Source organism: Armigeres subalbatus, chromosome 3 (assembly GCF_024139115.2).
Source record: "Armigeres subalbatus isolate Guangzhou_Male chromosome 3, GZ_Asu_2, whole genome shotgun sequence".
Lineage (NCBI taxonomy): Eukaryota > Metazoa > Arthropoda > Insecta > Diptera > Culicidae > Armigeres > Armigeres subalbatus.
In genome coordinates, this window is record NC_085141.1 from 367,226,916 (window position 1) to 367,248,414 (window position 21,499).

The 21,499-nt window shown below is 39.0% G+C and overlaps 2 protein-coding genes across 2 annotated transcripts in view; one reads left to right on the forward strand and one right to left on the reverse strand.

The window, feature by feature from the left end:
• The window catches only part of LOC134226360 (beta-1-syntrophin), a 728,606-nt gene that overhangs the window by 158,633 nt on the left and 548,474 nt on the right, over positions 1 to 21,499 (forward strand). The gene's annotated exons all lie outside the window — the stretch shown is intronic.
• Positions 573 to 21,400, reverse strand: LOC134223518 (serine-rich adhesin for platelets-like). The gene is made up of 4 exons (XM_062702689.1): positions 21,119 to 21,400; positions 20,883 to 21,051; positions 20,525 to 20,823; positions 573 to 2,019 (listed from the first exon to the last, which is right to left on the reverse strand). Exons 1-4 carry the CDS (start codon positions 21,364 to 21,366, stop codon positions 621 to 623), a joined length of 2,115 nt encoding a protein of 704 aa, XP_062558673.1. The 5' UTR covers positions 21,367 to 21,400; the 3' UTR covers positions 573 to 620.

Sequence of the window (21,499 nt, forward strand, 5' to 3'; positions counted from 1 at the left end):
TGTAGCTGTTGCGAAATTTACATCGCGTGCCGGTCCGTCATGATTAGGTCGGATTGCCACCAGTCGACCAACGCCAGCGCCGCCACGAGACCTGACCAGGCCAATGAAATATGCAACGATATAGTCATTGAGAGGGATACGTGGATGGAGCTGTTGTGCTGCTGGGGGAGGGGGTTACGAACGACAGATACGAAACCGCTCCATCCATTCATCCGTTTATGACGCTGATCATTTACTTGGGATGTACCGACTGTGATAGATACCGGGGGTATGTGATGCGGGATTTAGAATTGAGGAACCTAAGGATGCCGTATCGAACAACAATGAGTTGGAACAGTAGGAGAGCTGAACTGCTTTTTATTGTCGTATAACTATAGTTTTATCCTGTAATCTTTGAATTGAACTTTCCGAAAAGGTTCTCATCAACTTTTTTTTAGTATTTCGTTTTGAAAAAAATAGCCACGTCCATCGCATACTCTAAATATAGATTTTATTCTATGCTGCTGTTGGCTGACTGGGTCATGGGGAACGTGATTTGTATGGAAAGAAGGAATATCACATGCAATTGTTTAAATAATGAATACAATACTCACTGCATTTTTAATGTATAATTAAATCAATCAATATGATAACAAAAAGGCAAGCAAAATGCTCAAAATTGTGTGAATGATTGCCGATTGCATGTCAACGATACTTGCTCCGTACGAAAATGTTGGATTTTGCTCAGTTTGCTCATCGAAAGTATTTGTTCGGGAAAATGAGTTATGTTCGGGTTTGCTCTTCGTGGTTGACGTCTTGAAATTCTGTTTCCGATTTTTTCCATTTAGGCTTCGACTAGTTTCCGTACCATGTCGTTCACGTGGAATAGTGTTCTCAATTGAGTCTGGGACCTGATGCATAACTTGATTGCTTTCATCAGACGATAGTTTGAGGACAGCTGCAAGAGATTGTCGATCTTCTTCATCTAGGTAATATGATCTTGAAGAGTCCTTGATACTGCTGTCAAATCGATGATTACCCGCAGGCGTGCAGCTATCACAATGGGCAACAGAACACTGATTTTGGCGTAATTGGCAATTACATCTGTGTGTTTTACATCTTTTACCCTTGTTGATATTTTTGTTTCGTCTTTCAAGTGGGGTGGGCAATACCCGAGCAATAATATCTGATGGAAATGAATTATTTTTAGTATTTGAATTATTTTTTTGATCAATTTGAGTTTTTTCTATCTGTTTTCTTCTTTTTTCCAATAAAACAGTTACGACGGTCGTAGCCTTTGAACTATTTTTCGACACTGGACCTTCGTTTTGCTTAGACTTTTCTACAGTATTATTTTGGACAAACTTTGTTGATTCCACGTGCGTTTCAGTACTGGCGACAGGCATTATAATCGGCGTATATCCAGTCGTAACAATCGGGTGATTTTCGGTCGGCATAACTGAACGATCTTTGTTGTCAGTGATCTTTTCATCAAACTTCACAGCGCTATTATCTGGGGACCACTCCCAGGGAATATCATCCATCTCAGCATCCGGGAGACCTCCTCTGGCCTCATCTTCTTCCGAGTCATCCTCATCTTCCGAGTCATCCTCTTCTTCCGAATCATCTTCTTCTTCCAAATCATCCTCTTTCTCCGAATCATTCTCTTCTTCCGAATCATCGAGTTCGTGCTCCTCATCGTCGACTTCTGGAGACCACGTTTCGGTACTGGCGACACTTGCTCCAATTGGTTTAACCTGTGGTGTGCTGTATCCGGGGGACCAAGCAGCCCATGGGGGATTTTCCAAGTGGCGATAATTTGCGTATGACTGAGTAGGTAAGGTACCCCAGTTGTACTTGGGTTTGGATGTTGTTTTCATCGTCGTAGTTTTCCGGGTAACAAATGGAACACCAGTTGTAATAGTTGGAGTTGTGGTCGTCGTTGAAGTACTGGTCGTCGTTGAAGTGCTGGTCGTCGTTGGAGCTGTGGTCGTCGTTGTGGTTGTAGATAGGATTATCATATTCTCCGGAGCAACGTACCTATTGAAATAGAAAAAAATAAATAAATTCTCTTATTCGTACTTGTTATGAGTTATTTTGGATTTTTTTATAAATAAGTTACACTGAGGGAACTGGAAATAAGGGGTAAGCGTAAAAATCGACTCGAAAAATTGGAACTGTACATACATTACAGTTTTTACCACACCATAACATTGTGCAAGAATATACTTTGATCCTCCCACATTTTTGGTTTCGCGAAAAAATAATGTTAGCATTCTTAAAGCCAATTCTTATTTGCACACATTGTCCCTTTTCCGGTGTTTTTGATTCACTGTTGACCATTAGGGGAAGAGGCCCCAAAACGCCCCCCGTCTCTCTTCATTGGCATTACATCCCCCACTGGAACATTGCCGCCTCGCTGTTTAGTTGCGTTGCGTTGCGTTGCGTTGTAACGGAGTATTTCGTAGATTGCATACTGATAGCTGTCATGTATATTCTTTATCTTTCTTACCCCAACTGCTTATGGATTACTATTTGGGAATTAATAGCAACCCAATTGAAGGTCCAAAATGATAAAGCATGGAAGCTACCATTGCTGGCCACGCCCATCTGCTCCGTTACGAGGAGAGGGAAGGAAATGATGATATGACATCTACTTAAAGAGAGGCCAGAGACACACCGACGCCCTCATAGATATCAAGGAGTTGGATGGTTGGAAGGGAATATAGTTTTGGAGTATCATCATAAGCAAATGATATGATAAGATTGAATACACGTTGGGAATGACCATGCTAAGAAATTTATGTCACTCCATTGATGATTTTGCTGGGATGGGGCGAAGCTATTAAACTTGCCCTGGCTAATAAGCCTAGGTTTAAGCGCCATTGATCGCTCTCTGAAACGAGAAAGAAAGTTAAATATTTAAATCCCTTCCCCCTTTTTGTTTCTAATTGAAATTGTTAGGGAAATATTGATATCTGTATATGTTTTTGTAATGAGCGAGATTCAAACATGTAACTAGACACATAGTGCATCATGAATGTCACATCACCGCGAACATGCGTACATACTAATGTACAAACTGAGTGAAAGAAAGTAATATTCAAGGCTGACATTTACCGGAAAATTGAATATTAGATGCAGATAATGCACTTATATGGAAATCCGAGAGCATAAATGGGCTACTACACAACTGCTCAAGTATGACTGTTATGAAGAGCAAGGCTTAATGCGAGTAATTCGATGTTAAGCTACTTGTGTTTGTCAATTACATTTGGATATTTTTGATTGATTTTGATTGACAATCAATGTCATATGGAATCTTATGTGGAGAAAATCAGATGTATGCAGAAGATTTAGGCATAACATTTAGTTAGGGGTCACTGCGGAATACAATTCAATTATAATTTAAATAAGTATAATACATTGAGACAATGATGTCAGATGGATACAACAATAAATAAAAAAATAAAGAGACGAAAACGAAAAAAAACAAAATTTAGTCTAAATTATAATAATGTTTGTGCATGTTCAATTAAGCAGAATGTGTAGAACAAGTAAGATCTACACTATTTATATGGATTTCACAAATGGATAAAGATATGGATTTTGCAAATCAAATTTGGTCTACAAAAATTCAAAACTCTAGAAAAATCGTTTACGAAACTAGTACTGCAATTTACACTTATGTTCGCTCTTATTTATTTCCGAACAAACTCACCGAATCCAGTCCAACAGTGGAGCTCCATCCAATTTATCATCGACAAATTCATTTTGGGCGTATTTTGGGATGCTGCAATGGTTGGGCTCATATTGAAATTACTGGAAGAAACATGGCTGAGGTTTGTTCTAGACTTGGCTTCCGAACAACCGTTTCAGGGCTTCCTCGTTTACACCTAGACGTACCACTTGCCATTCCGTAGTAGTTCTGAATATAGTTAATCACAACTCCGGGAAATTTTGCGATCAACCAGGAGGTTCTCTCACTCGGGGGTGTACGCATCGTTGGTGATTTGTATATCGTACTCGTTTGTTGCTTCATAGATCCAGAAGTTGCGCATCGTTGGACCTCTATTTTCTTCAATTTAGCTATGGTTGTCATATGCAAAATTAAATACAAATTGCCGCCTCGCTGTTTAGTGTTCATTAAGCACTTCCACAACTATTAACTGCGAGGTTTCTAAGCCAAGTTACCATTTCTGCATTCGTATATCATGAGCATAACACGATGATACTTTTATGCTCTCCCAGGTAATTAGTAAGCATTCAATAAAGCATTTAAGTGGCATTATATGCGCCTTTATGGCAAAGTATTAAAAGCCAACAAGTCCTATAGTCGTCTTTAATGCTATTTTAATGCAGGTTTTGGCCCAATATATGGCTTCTTAAGTGCTCTATTCTATTTTATCGATAAAGGGAAACTTTTGCTGAGTAGCATTTAGTCAGCATCCAAAATGTCGAATAAATGGTTGATTTTAAAAACAAACAAGAAGAAAAAAAAGGTTTTTTCAATGGCTTTTTTTCTGGTTCTATTTGTATTTTGTTTTTTCATATTACATATACACCCGATTCTTTTTTACACGGGGGATGCGTTCCGTGTAAAAAAAGTTTTCAGTTCAAAATTTGAAAATCCGTGTAAAAAAAGTTTTTATGATTTCTCGACGAATCATGCAAAATGGAGCAATTTTAAAAAAATATTGCGTGGGATTTTTTTACACGGCCGAGTAAAAAAAATCCGTGTAAAAACAGAATCGGGTGTATCGTTATTTTATTTTCATTTTTAAATAGGACAACATTTTTCACTTTCTTCGAGCGGGATTCGAGCTCACGCTCATGCCACCCGACGCTGTTATTGCCATTGGCTTTACGAATGCAAACATTAATTTCTCGCGAAACCATAAGAGAGATAGTAGTGGGAATAAGTTCGCCCAACATAAAGATTACGTACCTACAGGAACATTGAAACTCAATCTAACTCATCTCAAAATGCAATCATCACAAACGTATGAAGGTGGTGCAATGAAACAGCTACTTTAGTGCCGCTTCAAAGCATTCATCGAACATAGTGCAATGGAATAATAAAATGTAGACAAACTATGTGATTAGTGAAAAGGATAGGTTAACGAAAAGTACTCCTGTCAGTGGTCGGAATGCAAAAAAGATTGTGCTCGTTCTGATTTCTGTCCTCAACTGTAAGTTCATTGAAAAAATAGTCCTCGCTATTTGGTTCTATATTAGAAAACGTTCAACGTATGATCACTACAGGCTTTAATGTTGCACTAATATAGCTGTTTCATTGCACTTCACGAAAAACAGCATTGGGCATTCAAAATGATATTATAGGACTATGCATCTCATGGTTACTTTGATAATGCTTATTTGGAGCAGCCAGGTTTTTGAAATAATGTATATTGTAGAATGCTGCCATAGTGCTTACTTTAATGCTTATTGGTTACCTGGGCAGGGAAGTCTAGACAATTTCCTAACCAATTGAACTCAACTCCCGGATAATTTGGAGACTTTAGAGCATCTGCGTTGAACTTATTTGAGTAGTTAAGCATTCACAAGAACTCTAGGGACTTATATGGATATGCTTGGTTGCTATCGGTTCGATGCTAGACGTAGTTGAACTGATTATTGCAGTCCTTAGAGTTCTTGTGAATGCAGTCCTTAGAGCTCTTGTAAATGCTTTACCATCCAAATAAGTCCAACGTAGGTGTTCTAGGGTCGCTAAATTGTTCGAGAGCTGAGTTTAATTGGTCTACCAGGTCAACTACGTCTGGTACCAAACTGATAGCATGACTATCAGTTTGATGCCAGGCGTAGTTGACCAAGTAGATCAAATGAATTCAACTCCCGGACAACTGGAAGACCCTAGAACACCTGCGTTGGACTTATTTGAATGCATTCACATGAGCTCTAGGGACTTATATGGATACGCTGGGTTGCTATCGGTTTGATACCAGGCGTAGTTGACCTGGTAGACCAATTGAACTCAACTTCCGGACAATTTGGAGACCCTAGAACATCTGCATTGGACTTATTTGAATGGTGAAGTATTCACATGGGCTCTAGGCATATACATGGAAACGCTGGGTTGCTATCGGTATGATATTAGGCGTAGTTGACGTGGTAGACCTGTTGAACTTAACTAAGGGACAATTTGGAGACCCTAGAACATCTGCATTGGACTTATTTGAATAGTGAAGCATTCACAAGGGTTCTAAGGACTTTTATGGACACGCTGGGTTGCTATCGGTTTGATGCCAGACGAAGTTGACCTGGTAGATCAATTGAACTCAACTTCCGGACAATTTGGAGGCCCTAGAATATCTGCCTTGGACTTATTTGAGTATTGGGGCATTCACAAGGGTTTTATGGACTAATATGGACACGCTGGGCTGCTGTCGGTTCGATGTCAGGCGTAGTTGACCTAGTAGAACAATTGAACTAATCTTCCGGATATTTTGGAGACTCTAGAATATCTGCGTTGGACTTTTTTGACTGGTGAAGCATTCATAGGGGCTCTAGGGACTTATATGGACATGTTGGATTGCGGTAGGTTCAGGGAGGGTTTGCACGTATATGGAAGTACAGTGAACTCTCCACATCTCGATGTTCTATATCTCGATATCTCTCCCTATGTCGATGGTTTCCTCAGTCCCTTCCATCTACATACATTTGGACTTTCTACATCTCGATAAACTCCCTATCTCGATATCTCTCTATCTCGATGGGTTCTGATAATGTTTTGTTCAGGATTTACTCTCCTTATGTCGATATGGTCAGATTTTTAGGCTACTAGACCATCTTTGGATAATAACAAACACATCAACAACAGGAAATGAGTTTTTTTTTTGTTGTCGTTTTTCAAAGCAATGAACTCTTTCTGATCTAGTACCCACTTCTATTTTCCTTTCATTCCTTGAAGTCTCCATACCTCGATGGTCCCTTCAATATCGAGATGTGGAGAGGCGACTGTATAACTATTCCGCTTGATTCTAGTGAAAACTCTGAATCTTCTTCTTATTGGCATTACATCCCCACACTGGGACAGAGCCGCCACGCAGCTTAGTGTTCATTAAGCACTTCCACAGTTATTAACTGCGAGGTTTCTTAGCCAGGTTACCATTTTTGCATTCGTATATCATGCGGCTAACACGATGATACTTTTATGCCCAGGGAAGTCGAGACAATTTCCAATCCGAAAACTGCCTAGACCGGCACCGGGAATCGAACCCAGCCACCCTCAGCATGGTCTTGCTTTGTAGCCGCGCGTCTTACCGCACGGCTAAGGAGGGCCCCTCTGAATAAAAGAGGGAAAACTCTGAATAAAAAACCTCCGAGATAAATGATTTTCAAAACGAAAAGTTCGTCCTGGGCATATACGGGTTAATATAGTAGTGACTACAAAGTACAAAAATCGGAAGCAAATAAATCATTCGTCGTTAGTAGAGTTGCATAGATGCCTGTGTGGTGATCTACCACTACATTGTCTCAAAGCATCTACCCGTCAAGGTAGATCAGGACAATGAAAACCAGGCAGCTCATCGACGGGTAAATAATTATGAATATTTACCTCTCGATAGTTACCTGACAATGTATATATAGCACGTAATTAGAATTAATAAATTAGAGTTAAGGTAGAGCTTGTTCTTCTCTCCACCGACCATATCACATTCCCTAGGAGCTGGAGATGGCTGAGGCCACTCCAGAGAGGACTCGGCTTCGCTTCACCTGATTCTTTGGGCCTGATTCTCACATATTAGAATCACGAAAAGTTTGTTAGAATATTGATATTGACTTCCTGATGCAAAATAAATCAACAACTGTGGACAGATGTTGAAGTATGAAATCGAAATCCGTACCGCTATTTTTTGACTGGATGAATAAGTCAAGCCAGACTGATGGACTAAACAGACAGCGAAACCTCAATAAAGAAATAAAATAAGTCGGCCGAAATCTAACCTGGCAACAGATTAAAGCGATAGCCGGGCAACGCTCAGGATGGAGATCTTTCAAGTCGGCCCTTTGCACCACCGGAGGTGTACAGGTTCCATAAGTAAGTGGACAGATGTTGAAGCAAGGGATCGAACCCATACTGACATACTGAGAAACGGACACTTTGGTTTGTAATGCGTTGGTTAAACTTTATTTAAAGTAATTTGGAAACTTAACACAGTACATTTGGCCATTGGTTGTCGATTTATTTTAATATTTGGTGTTGTAATTTTAAAGCCTATGAGAACGATAAGATAAATTAAAGCTATATTCATTTAGAATCCGGAATAATAAAATATCTGTATCTAGGTAACGGATTTACGTACAAATAAGTTTGATACATCAGAACAAATGTAATTTTCTGTACTTCAAGGAAACAATATAAATGCAAATCATTTCTAGTTTTCTAGTGACAATTCGCACTTTGGGGCCCTCCTTAGCCGTGCGGTAAGACGCGCGGCTATAAAGCAAGACCATGCTGAGGGTGGCTGGGTTCGATTCCCGGTGCCGGTCTAGACAATTTTCGGATTGGAAATTGTCTCGACTTCCCTGGGCATAAATGTATCATCGTGTTAGCCTCATGATATACGAATGCAGAAATGGTAACTTGGCGTAGAAACCTCGCAGTTAATAAGTGCTTAGTGAACACTAAGATCCGAAGCGACAATGTCCCAGTGGGGGATGTAATGCCAATGAAGAAGAATTCGCACTTTCTTCTTTATTCCTCTCATCAAACGCTGCACACCTCCGGAAGTTTTCTTGGCACATTTGTTCCACGTTTTGGTCATCTGAGTCGCGTCACCAGCTGTTTATCCACTTTTCTTAAGCTTCCGCTTCATTATTGCCCAAAATGTCTCGATGGGCCTGAACTGCGGTCAGTTGGGTGGATTATATTTTTATTGTTGAAATCTGCGTTATTATCGCGGTACAACTGGATGTTTTCCTGGCTGTAGTGGCAACTCGCCAAATCTGGCCAAAACTTCACGGAACCTTCATCGGCTTTCATGAAACTTAGTACGCGGTTTTTGAGACGGTTTTTTCCCTGTGCAGCTTAGAGTCCATCGTCTTATTCGTCACGAACACTTTGGTCTTTGCCCTGCAGCTGCATATCCCTAGCCAAACAATCAGTTTTTGGCCAATTTGTCCATAAAAGCAAATTTAATCCCGCAGGAACAATTCCTCGTGCCGTCGCCATGCAGAATTTTTGGCCAGAAAGCTGTCCTAAATCCATTTTGACGTAGGTTCCACCGTCGATACTTATGAGGGTGCCGCTGAGTCGGGGGCCTCTCATTAAGTAAGTACTACACCAACACTTCCTTTCCCTCCCAAGTTACGGTGAAGATGGGCGTGGCCAGGAGTAGTAATCCTCATGCTTTTGTGATTTTTATCCTAGATTGAAATCAAGGACCACACCCACTTTGATTTCTGATAGCAATCTGAATAAGGATTTCAAAAGAAAAACATGAGTATCACTAGTGTCCAATCTACGAAGTACACTGTAACTATGCTATGCTATGCGCTGCACGAAACACCATGAAATTTATACCACAGAAAGTGGGCGCCTAGGTAGACATACCGCTGTAAAATGATTCTTGTAGCGATCATTTTCCGTGCTGCTGCAATACAATAAATGATTTCGAATTCTAACTGGACAGAGCTTTTTTTCAAAAATTATCAAATTTTCAAAATTTTCGGATTTTCCTACGCATTACAAACCATTCCATCATTTGATCTTCAGAGCAAAAAAAAATGATGAAATCATGAGATATTTATCCTATTGAACTATCCACTCAGTAAAAAAGAAGTTCAATGTTCGTGATGAAGAAACATTTTTTTACAACTTTTGTTGTAGCGCCATCCCAACGTGAACCTGGATTTGGAACGTGCTATTCGATTCATTATAATTTTTTTTAGCACAAGCAAAGATAATATCCTGTGCTCAGATCATATGACATTGTTTAGATTATCTCATACATAACATCGAAGCTTGGCAATAAAACCAAATTTTCAGCAACGAAAACCAATTGCCAATTGATTCTGGAAATTTTATTTTTGTGTCTCAAACGATTTCTGAGGATTCCAAAAGATTAGTCGTATCCCATTGTTTAAACTTGCTTTTGTTTTTTTAATTTTATTCCTTTCTTGGAAAAATCACCAAAAACGATCGACAATAAATTTTGGAACTTCAACAGTTCTGTCGAAACGAAAAAAAAAACTCTTGAAGTTGAGAGCATTTGGCCGAATGCCACTAGACCGAACAAACCATTAGGCCGAAACCCATCTGGCCGAAAGTCATTAGGCCGAACGAGTAATTTGGCCGAAAGGGTCATTTGGCTGAAAGGGTATTTTGGCTGAAAGGGTCGTTTGGCCGAAAGGATCATTGGCCGAAATGGTCATTTTCCGAAAGGGTCATTTGGCCGAAAGGGTCATTTGCTCGAAAAGGGCATGTTAATGCCTTTATTGGTGAATATTTATCTCGAATAGTTTTGTAACAGTTGATTTGGGCACCCCTATTGATACAATTCTACTTTGAATCCAATTCTGTTTTATTAGTGTACGAGTGATCGCTGTACATCTATACTTATCATTAGTTAGCGTTTCTTTGTAAAAACATAAGAATAGTAGTGATCAAGACAATAGAAATTGCGTTCAACTAAAAATATATGAATACGAACACATAATGTAATCTGCAACATTATTGAATAGGAAGCGTATAAAAGTCCAAAGTGACAGTTAGAAATAGTCAGTCTTTGAGAGTAGTTAAAACTCAGCCGCCACATATCATGTGGCTAAACAACAGCAACAGTTAGTCCAAGAGTTCAAGTGTACAAGTAGAATATCGATAATAAACCGTGAAAAGCAAGAATGTTTTATTGTAGTGTCTCTAAGATGAAGAAAGCTTCCGTTTCGATTTGCCCTAGCCAAACCAGCATCCCCGACTTGAGCTCCTGGCGCTAACAGGACATTTGGCCGAATAGGACATTTGGCTGAATGGTTCATTTGGCCGAATAGGACATTTGGCCGAATAGGTCATTTGATAAATTATAAATGAGGAGTGAGAAGTGAGACGTCTCACTACTCACTTCGTGCTCCTCATTTTTTTCAGTGAGAAGTGAAAATGAGGAATAAGAATTGAAATGTCTCTCTTCTTACTACTAGTTTCTCAAACAGAAACGATCCTTTCGGCCTAACGACCCTTTCCGCCAAACGACCCTTTGGGCCAAATGACTCTTTCGGCCAAACGACCCTATCACCTTTGCGGCCGAATTACTCTTTTGGCCAAATGACCTTTTTGGTCAAACGACCCGTTCGGCCAAATGAACCTTTGGGCCAAATAACTTTCGGCCTAATGGTCTGTTCAGCCAAATGGTATATTCGGCCAAACAACTTTCATCGAAATTAATTTATTGGCTTTTTTCGGTGATAATTATACTACTCAAAGCGAAAGGAAGTAGATGAAAGTAATGAAGATACAGATTCGATTGACACCGCAAGCGAGCGGCAAGTGTGAAATGAATAGAAACTGAAGATTAGCAGAGGGCCATATGAGAGAACAAACATTGTTGCCTGTCTTGGTACAGTTATCACCAAGTTACTATCCAAGCTGTTCCTGGGTGGACGTTAAGCAGCATAACAGCGATTTCAACAATGCTTGTTCTCTTATATGGCCCCCAACTAATCTTCAGTTTCTAATAATTTCATACTTGCCGCTCGCTTGCGGTATCATTACTTTCATCTACTTCCTTTCGCTTTGAGTATTATAAGTGTCACCGAAAAAGCCAATAAATTAATTTTGATAAAGTCACGCGGTGATCAAAGCTTTCCTAATTATCAAACAACTTTCGGTCTAGTGGCATTCGGCCAAATGGCTTTCGGCCAAATGACCCTATCCTCAATGACATAGCCTCAAGGAGTACCACTCATCTAAAAGGTTGAGAGCCGCTGCCCTAGTAGATCACTCTTGAAAATAATCACGATCGGACTTTCCGCTCAAAAGTTATGAATCAAATGGTGTATATTGATTGGTTGGCTAAGCCTGGGGTTGGCAAGAGCCGTATGGTGGGCAGTTATTTATGATATGTGCCACACTAAGGCGAACCCCAACGATTGAATCATTTTCAATTTTTGTCCATCTTGACCTAGTGACAATGATCAATGTTAGTTCAATCTCATATGCCTGGATTTAAGACGCAAGTGGAAGACATATCAAGACAAAATTTTCAAAACGACTTATCTGCTTTTGTAAACAAAGATTCAAACAACGATTCGACGAATCTGATAGCTCTCCCACGCAAACAACACCATCAACAGGTAGCGGAAACCTTCACTTACCTATTGATGGTGTTGGTTTGCGTGGGAGAGTTTTTTTTTTCTTTATGGGAGAGCTATCAGATTCGTCAAATCGTCGTTTGAATCTTTGTTTACAAAAGCAGATAAGTCGTTTTGAGAATTTTGTCTTGATATATTTTAGGAACATGATTGGGTTGCGGCTGGGGACATGAAGTCGTAAGAAGTCCAGGACAATTTGGAGTTTTTACAACATCTCAGATGCCTGGATTTGAGAAGCAATGATCAGGTAAATATCGTGACCTGGAACATTATGGGAGACGGGATTAATTCGGTAGACCATTTAACTCAAATTCCAGAATAATTCGGAGATCCTAGAACATTATAGTTTATTATATATTATTTTATTATATTTATTAGCATGCATGTTTCCTGTATATTTTGCATTTAATTTTACAAGCTTACAAGCTTAAGACAACATGTTTTTACATATTTTTTATAGTTTTATACACCCTTTCTTATAAGGTGATTTTCATAGGCGTAACTAGAGTCTCGGTCTAGGGGGGCCATGGCACCAGCTGGTGGGATGTAATTTTCAAAGGCGATTTAAAGCACGGTGCGCATGGATTGCAATAGAAATTGTTTGACTAAGTTTATCGCTCATTCGTCCTAGAACTAACATAAAAAACCCAGATTAATCCACCTAGCGGCGATGATGCCTTTCTCGTGCATCGTAAAATGTACTGAAAAAATCCCATAGAAAAGGTCAAAAAAGCACTTTAGGGGGATAGATCGCATATTTTCTATCATTTTGCATGTTTTTGCATTAATTACTATGCATTCCCACCATTCTTGAAAAACTTTTTTTTCAATTTTAAATTTTTTTCCAAGGGGGGACCCTTGGGAAAAAACAATGATTTTTCAATAATTCCGAAATGCAATGTCCGATCAGGCCAATTTTCAATAGCAAACAATGGGACCCCCCCCACACATACACACACACACACATACATACATACACACAAACAGACATCACCTCAATTCGTCGAGCTGAGTCGATTGGTATATAACACTATGGGTCTCCGAGCCTTCTATCAAAAGTTTGGTTTTGGAGTGAAATTATAGCCTTTACGTATACTTAGTATACGAGAAAGGCAAAAAATCGCAAATAATACAACTGATTTCTAATTATGCTATGATTGCTTCAAAACGCTGTGTCTGTGTCAACTTGTCTTTTCCTTGTTACTAAATGTGGATAAGTGTGTAATCTAAGATTCAAGAATCTTCTTCGAATTATCTATAAATGAAATTCGATATGAGTATATTTCTGAAAGTTTTCAAGCATTTCCATGATTACTTAATGCATAAAGATCTCGATTTTTTTGAAACTTGAAATTTTTGAAACTCTTTAGATGTGGAATAAATTCCACGAAATTTTGTCATAATCAATATAAGTATTCATGCAATTCCAAAATGTATGCTATGTGCTGAAATAGTTATGTACCGATGAACACAAATTTGGAATCCTAAAGTGTTTTTTATGAGTCATAAATTCCATGAGTCATAAAATTATGAGTCATAAATCAAATTCCAGAATAACATAGGGTTTTGTAGTTACTGACGTTAGGAAGAGGCTTTATTATGGTTTTCTGAATAGGTGAGAGATTTCTCTACAAAAATCAAAGAGACTTGAGAAGCAACCAAATCGATCTGAATTGTGCTGTAAAAGAAATGTTTTCTGATACGAACTGGTTTCTAAATCTAATTTTTGTTTATCCTAAAAAACTAGGGGAAACCGCCAAATGTTGAACGACTAAAATTCTTGCCTATTGTTGAACGCCCATAAGAAATGCACGTGCGTTCAACAATAGGCGAAGAAATTAGCCGTTCAACATTTGGCGAATTACCCTAATTCTAACTAAAGCAGAGTTAGAAAGAAAAAGAGTTTTCCGATGATCCTTATGAAATCGCCAAAAAATTAAATGGAACAAGATCTTTTGAGGATTATAAAAATATTTCTTTAATGCAATCCCTGTTTTTTTTTATCTATTGTATTTATTTGACAGGCTCAGGCGTGTATAACACTGAACGGAGCCGAGACTCTTAATGATATTTACAATCGATATCATCTTATTATCAACAGTTAGTAAGGGAAAGGGACAAAGACCAAGATACTCGTGGCGACTCAAGGTTAGATTGCGTAATTTGGTGATGGACGGGGTTGGGATTTAGGTTTGAGGTATTTCAGCTGCTCATCCGGGTATTTGACGCCATGTCTGGTTTGGTGTAGCGTCGTGCTCGGGTTTTGGTTCTTCAGGGAGCATCTTCCGGATGGCCAGAGCTTCATGGTACACGGAACAATGAGACAGAGACAAGAAAAACTGAGAAAGAAAAAATTGAAGTATTAAACTTTGATGTCAGACGAGCAAAGAAAGGCATAGATGGCCTGCAAATACACCACATCGCGATCTCCCAAAACATCTCTTAGTTCCCGGAAGGGTTGTTTACCTCGGGCCACAAGGGTATCCAATAGTTGCTCTCTTGAGGCGCCATTTTCCGTGCAATACCAAACTACGTGATCGATGTCATCGTAACCGGCTCCACACCTACAAAGATTGCTATCGACCAGGTTAATTCTATAGAGATGTGCGTTTAGTGAATAGTGATTGGACATAAGTCTCGACATCGTGCGAATGAAGCCTCGGCTTAAGTCCTCACCTCTGAACCACGCTCGCGCAGAAACTTTAGGAATTATTGAAAATAGCCACCGTCCAAGTTCATTGTGTGACCAATTCAACTGCCAGTTTTGAAGAGTACTCTGACGGACTAGTTGGAAAAACTCGTTGTTCGAGATTTGTCTTTCAAAAATTTCACCTTCCTGTGCGCCCACCTTTGCTAGCGAGTCCGCCTACTCATTGCCATAGATTAGGCAATGGGATGAGATCCATTCAAAGGTAATCTTGAATGATCTTTCGACCAAATAACGCATCTGCTCTCTTATGTTTGTAAGAAAGTAAGATGCGCGCTTAACAGGTTTCATCGACCGGAGTGCCTCGATAGAACTAAGACTATCCGAGAAGATGAAATAATGGTCTACGGGCTGATTGGAAATTATCCCCAAAGCGAAGTTAATTGCTGCCAGCTCAGCAACATAAACCGAACACGGTTCCTGAAGTTTTCGGAAGGTGGTTGAAGTTACATTGAAAACACCGAAGCCAGTGGATCCGTTAATACGAGAGCCATCAGTGAAATATCTGTTGTTGCAATTGACATGTTCATATTTTTCAGAAAAAAGTGAGGGAATAGATATTTGTCGAAGATGATCTGGTATTCCTTGAATAGCATGTTTCATGGACAGATCGTATTCAATGGAGGAACTGTCGTTGGTGAAGTGAACTCTTGGTGGGTTATCATGGAAGACAAAGATCTGACGATATGTAGTTGAGATAAACTCTCAGAAATCTTGACTGATGAACCAGCTCAAGCATATTATCGAAGTTTTCTAACACAAGTGTGTTACTTGTTCCACATTTGATCAGTATTCGAAGTGAGAGTTCCCAGTAGCGGTGCTTTAGAGGAGTGACTCCAGTAAGCATAATGCAATCTCTGTTGTGAGTGCGAAGGTTGCCTAAGTTTTGTCCTAATACTTTCAATGGAATGCGTTTTTGATTTTTCTTTCATTGGAACAAAGATTCGTAAGTTTTATAATTTTATATCTTTCTGTGCCAGAATTATATAGCGAGAGCAAAAAGCTCCATAGGAATTTGATCAACTGTTTTTGCGGCATACCTTGCGATTAACTCGAAGATTTTGCTATTGCTATTTGCCAGTACACAACCTCACTTGATCAGTACCGTTGCTGATGAAGAATGTGTATAGCCGCCAGACATTCTAAATACTCACGCTCCTCTAATGTGGACGTGTACAATACACATGTGAAAGTATTGGCTTGATAAATGGATTGCGAGTGATTTGACTATGCGTCCAATTTGGGAATCTCGAGCTCGTTCAGTAGCCGCTAGGTTGCGAAGGCCGACGAAGGTCCTTCGTAGCTTAGTTGGTTAAAGCACCAGTCTAGCGTACTGTAGGGTCATGGGTTCGAGTCCCATCGAAGGGAATGTGGTTACCTCCAATACATTTTCCAAATCAATATCTTCCACATAAAGTACATATTCACATATGAGTTTTCATAACATTGTAAATTAACGTCCAAGTCGGGTGGTTTAATCCCCGGAAATAGGCAATTACCTTTGATTGAACTTAAAAATCTAGAAAATGTTCCCGAGGGTCCAACTTAAATATTTCGATGCTTTGCTGAACAAATGGTCATAGATGTAATAACGCAACAAAAAATATGTTTATAGAATTCATAATCAAAATTAAGAAATATGTAGGAAATATGTAAATGAAATAAAAACTGACTAAGTTGGAATTACTTTTCAAAATTTTCTGGGGGGGCCACAAGTAGGTCTGGAGGGGGCCAGGCCCCCCCCCCCCCCCCTTATTTACGCCATTGGATTTTAGATTTTAGATAATAGCGAAGTTCAAATGTGTTCCCTTGTCCCAGGTGTTTATATTTATTGTGTTATTTTATTATTTCCATCATTTTCAGTTATGAAATATGAGTGTGTCACTAAAAAAGCAGTTTTCTAAATCCGTTGATTTACTCTCACAGCTTTAGAAAACGTCAACACCCATAGACACAATATTTCGTTATTTTCAGATTGGTTAAAAACCAGATTAAGAGATTGGTAAAAACCTGAAAAAAATCAGTTAAAAACCACAGAGATATAGCCATTTTAATTTGGTTACAAACGATTTGCTGAATGAATAAATTCTAGAATAGAAAAATAAAAGTAAATAAAAATAAAATAAAATAAACGTTTTACTTCCTCACTTGAGATTATCTACTTTTTGTAAAAAAAATAAGGAGCTGAAAATTTACCTGTTGCTTTTACGCTCGGCACATCAGATGCTGCGTAAAGCGTACCATTGATACTTCGCGTACCTGAATTTTCATTAGATGCAGTCAATTTGCGCAAGGGCATGACAAGGGCATTGTTGATCGGACATTTGAAAATGTAGCAAAACTGAACCCTGCCTAAACGGGAGGCAACAGAAATGGGACTAGTGATAAATGCTTCGAAAACAAAGTACATGCTGTTGATCGAAATAGGGCGCGAAAGGGCCTGCTTGGAAAGCAGTGTAACGATGGAGGGGAATACCTTTAAGGAGGTCGAAGAATTCGTCTACCTTGAATTCTTGCTAACGGCTGATAACAATGTTAGTCGTGAAATACGAGGGCGCATCCTCTGCGGAAGACTATAGGATCCAGATGAAACTGCGGTCAACAAAAGATCCACACCCGCACTAAATGCCTCATGTACAAAACGCCCATAAGGCGGGCAGTCCTCAATGAAAATGAACCTTGGACCATGTGCTCGAGAAGCAATTGCAAGCACTCGGGGTATTCGAAAGACGCCTACTGAGGATCATCTTTGGAGGTTTGCAAGAGAACGGTGTCTTGCAGGGAAGGATGAATCAGGAGCTCGCCCAACTCCACAGCGAACCCAGTATCCAAATGGTAGCTAAAGCTGGAAGGGTACGATGGGCAGGGCATGTTGCAAGAGCAATCCGGCAAAGGTAGTCTTCGCTTCCGACCTGGCAGGTACGAAAAGGAGCGCAGTGGGCGAGGTGAGCGGACTAAGTACAAATCGATTTGGCGAGCTTGGGACACAACCGAGTATGAATCGATGTGGTTTTGAACCGTATATTGGGGGTTCAATTTGTTGATTCATTGGCATCTGTTTAGATGTAAACTAAATAAATAAAAAATAAAGTATTCTTATCAGCTGATGTTTTTTTCGGAAAATTAGGTTTAGTTAGATGGACTCCAAACAACTCCTAGCTCGTAAACTTTTACCAAGACTTATGTTTCCAAGGCACATCGAAAAGTAAAACATGCCATTTAAATACAGTCAAACCTCCATGAGTCGATATCGAAGGGACCATCGACTCATGGAAATATCGAGATATGGAATTTAAAGTCCTTGGGAAGCTGTTTGAAGGGACCATCACAGTAACCCAGAAAATATGTCTTAATGTGCTTCCATGAGTCGATATCGAGTCATAGAGCATTGACTCATGGAGGTTTGACTGTAATTCCAACCGCGGCGATAGCATTTGGTTATGAAATAAATATGTGTTTTTTATATTTCAGGTAATTTTGGACAACGATGTACTTAGATGGCAAAATGGTAAATACATCATGAAACAATCATGATTATCCTTAAACAATTGAAAAATGCTCCTTAAAAAAACATTTTTCCTTAAACTATAGAACAAATTACCTTGAAAAATATAACATGCTCCGTAAACATTTGAAAAACGTACCGTAGAAACGAAAAAAAGTGTACCGTAGACAATTGAAAATGCTCCTTAAAAAAAACAAAGATTTGCTATGTTATTAATGATAATTGCGCCGTATAATGATATGAGAATTATTGTAAAATAGTTCAAAACGTAACTTAAAATTGGCTATCATAAATTGGAATCTTATCCACCATTGTATAGCCCCTGGAGTTTAAAGCTGATTGTTTCGATGGTAACCCTATTTAACAGAAAAATGCTTCAAAAAGTAAGAAAAATGCTCCTTAAAATGTATAAAATGCTCAAGGATGTTATCGATCATTTAATAATCTGCGTTCGATCATTTAGTAGTTTGTCAATAACTTATTCCAGAGGCTAAATTTCAAAATGTGTTGTATTGTGGACTTTTAGTGCGAAGGTTTTTCTACAACTCTCCTTAACAGGTCAATGTTCGAATTCCACTGCTAAAGAAGTTACGGTGCTAGTTGCTATACTTATACTAAATGATAACAAAATATGCAATCATTTAGTCAAAGTTACTGCTACTAGCGCTATAGCTCCGTTATTAGTGAAATTTAAACAACGAACTGTTAGGCAGAGTTGTAGATAAACCTTTGTACTAGAACTCCACCATACAACACATTTTGAAATTTAGCCTCTGGAATGAGTTATTGGAAAACTACTAAATGATCGAAGGCAGATTACTAAATGATCGATAACATCCTTGAAAATGATCCTTGACTTGTGCAAATGCTCCTTAAACTAAAACAAGTGCTCCTTAAAGTGAAGAAATGCTCCTTAAACCAATAAAAATGTGCTTTAACTTGAGGAAATGCTCCTTAGACTAGAAAAGTGCTTTTTATCCAAACAAAACTAATGAAAAATGAACTTGTCATAAGACGAGTTAGTGAAATCCCATTTAATTCCACCACTTAATTGTATGACTTAGTCGAGTCAAGTACGAGACACAGATAACGGCCTTACTGTTGAGGTCGAAATACGTATCTGTCAAGGTATAATTAAGTGGTGGAATTAAATGGGATTTCACTAACTCGTCTTATGACAAGTTCATTTTTTATTAGTTTTGTTTGGATAAAAAGCACTTTTCTAGTCTAAGGAGCATTTCCTCAAGTTAAAGCACATTTTTATTGGTTTAAGGAGCATTTCTTCAGTTTAAGGAGCACTTGTTTTAGTTTAAGGAGCATTTGCACAAGTCAAGTTTTATACATTTTAAGGAGCATTTTTCTTACTTTTTCCGTTAAATAGGGTTACCATCGAAACAATCAGCTTTAAACTCCAGGGGCTATACAATGGTGGATAAGATTCCAATTTATGATAGCCAATTCTAAGTTACGTTTTGAACTATTTTACCATAATTCTTATATCATTATACTGCGCAATTATCATTAATAACATAGCAAATCTTTGTTTTTAGGGAGCATTTTCAATTGTCTACGGTACATTTTTTTTGTTTCTACGGTACGCTTTTCAAATGTTTACGGAGCATTTTATATATTTCAAGGTAATTTGTTCTATAGTTTAAGGAAAAATGATAAGTTTTTTTAAGGAGCATTTTTCATTTTTTAAGGACAATTTCATCTGTTTTAATGGACAATTATTGGGCTGCTCTCTGATGTCAAATGCAGCAAAGTAAGTGTTTTTTCATGTGTTTCGTTAATTTGTGTCCAGCACACATAATTTAATCAATGACGGTATGTTTATATAAAAACGTTGGATCTTTTTCTATCAATTTTTATATTTAGAGAAAAACCGAGCTTCCGTATTTCATGATTGCATTAAAACCGTCGATGCTACTAGAACCAAACTCGCAAAGATTTGGAACAGTTTTCCATTCAATACAAAGCTTATTGCATCTCATTCTACTCACCCACACTTCGCCAGATGGCAATCGATGGTCACTAGATTGTCCCCGATTGTACCGATATGCATATAATGATTCTCGAAAGCACCTCCCGATTCTTTTGCCGTGCAGAGGATAACGTGATATTCGCTGGTCTGGTTGAAGCTGAACACTGCATACGGGATAGTAGGGTTGTACTGCTTTCCCGTGCTGCTCTGTACGATATTGAAAGCCCGCGGCATTTGTGGCACATTGGTCCACCGAATTCCGGCGTGCATTCCCGGAGCAGTGGCGTTGTATACTTCCAATTTGAAGGTTTTGCAATCCTGGAAATTTTTATGTCGAAGCAATTGCATCACGTAATAGTTAGTGCTGTGTTACTTACTATGGGTTCATTTTCTGCGACTCGCACCGTAGGAACCTCATTTGTGCGTTTGTAGTGGATCCATGCCACACCCGGTCCCGTCATGTTGGCGAAATTGTGGTGCAAAGCAATGGTAACGTTCACTTTTCCCACGCCGACGATTTCCAGCTCGTCCGGTTTGTCGATGTAACTGTGCGAATACATACAAAGAAAGGAATTAAATTGATTGACAGGTTACAATTTCAGTGTGATCTTACCCATCGTCCCCCACCAAGCAGTGGGCAGACGTAGCGTAAAAGTGTTTCCCAACATGGAAAGCGGCGCAGTATTTAGCACGACGCTCGCATATTACATCCAAGGGAAGCATGCAAGGTGCAGTTGCTGAAATTTTTGATTTCTTATAATACGCGAAGGTCGACTCAATGAAGTCGTGTCCTCCGCCGATGTCTAAAGATTCCACAAAGCCGGACAGTGCGAGGAGGAGAAGTAACGACAACAAAACCATTTCACCCAACTGACTAAGTGACTGAGCAACTGGCTCCTGCTGAATGACAGCTGCTGTATGGACTATCAAAGTAGTCCGCTAAACTTGTTGGACTCGAAAGGTTTTTGTTTTGCCACTAAATAGTAAATGGGGG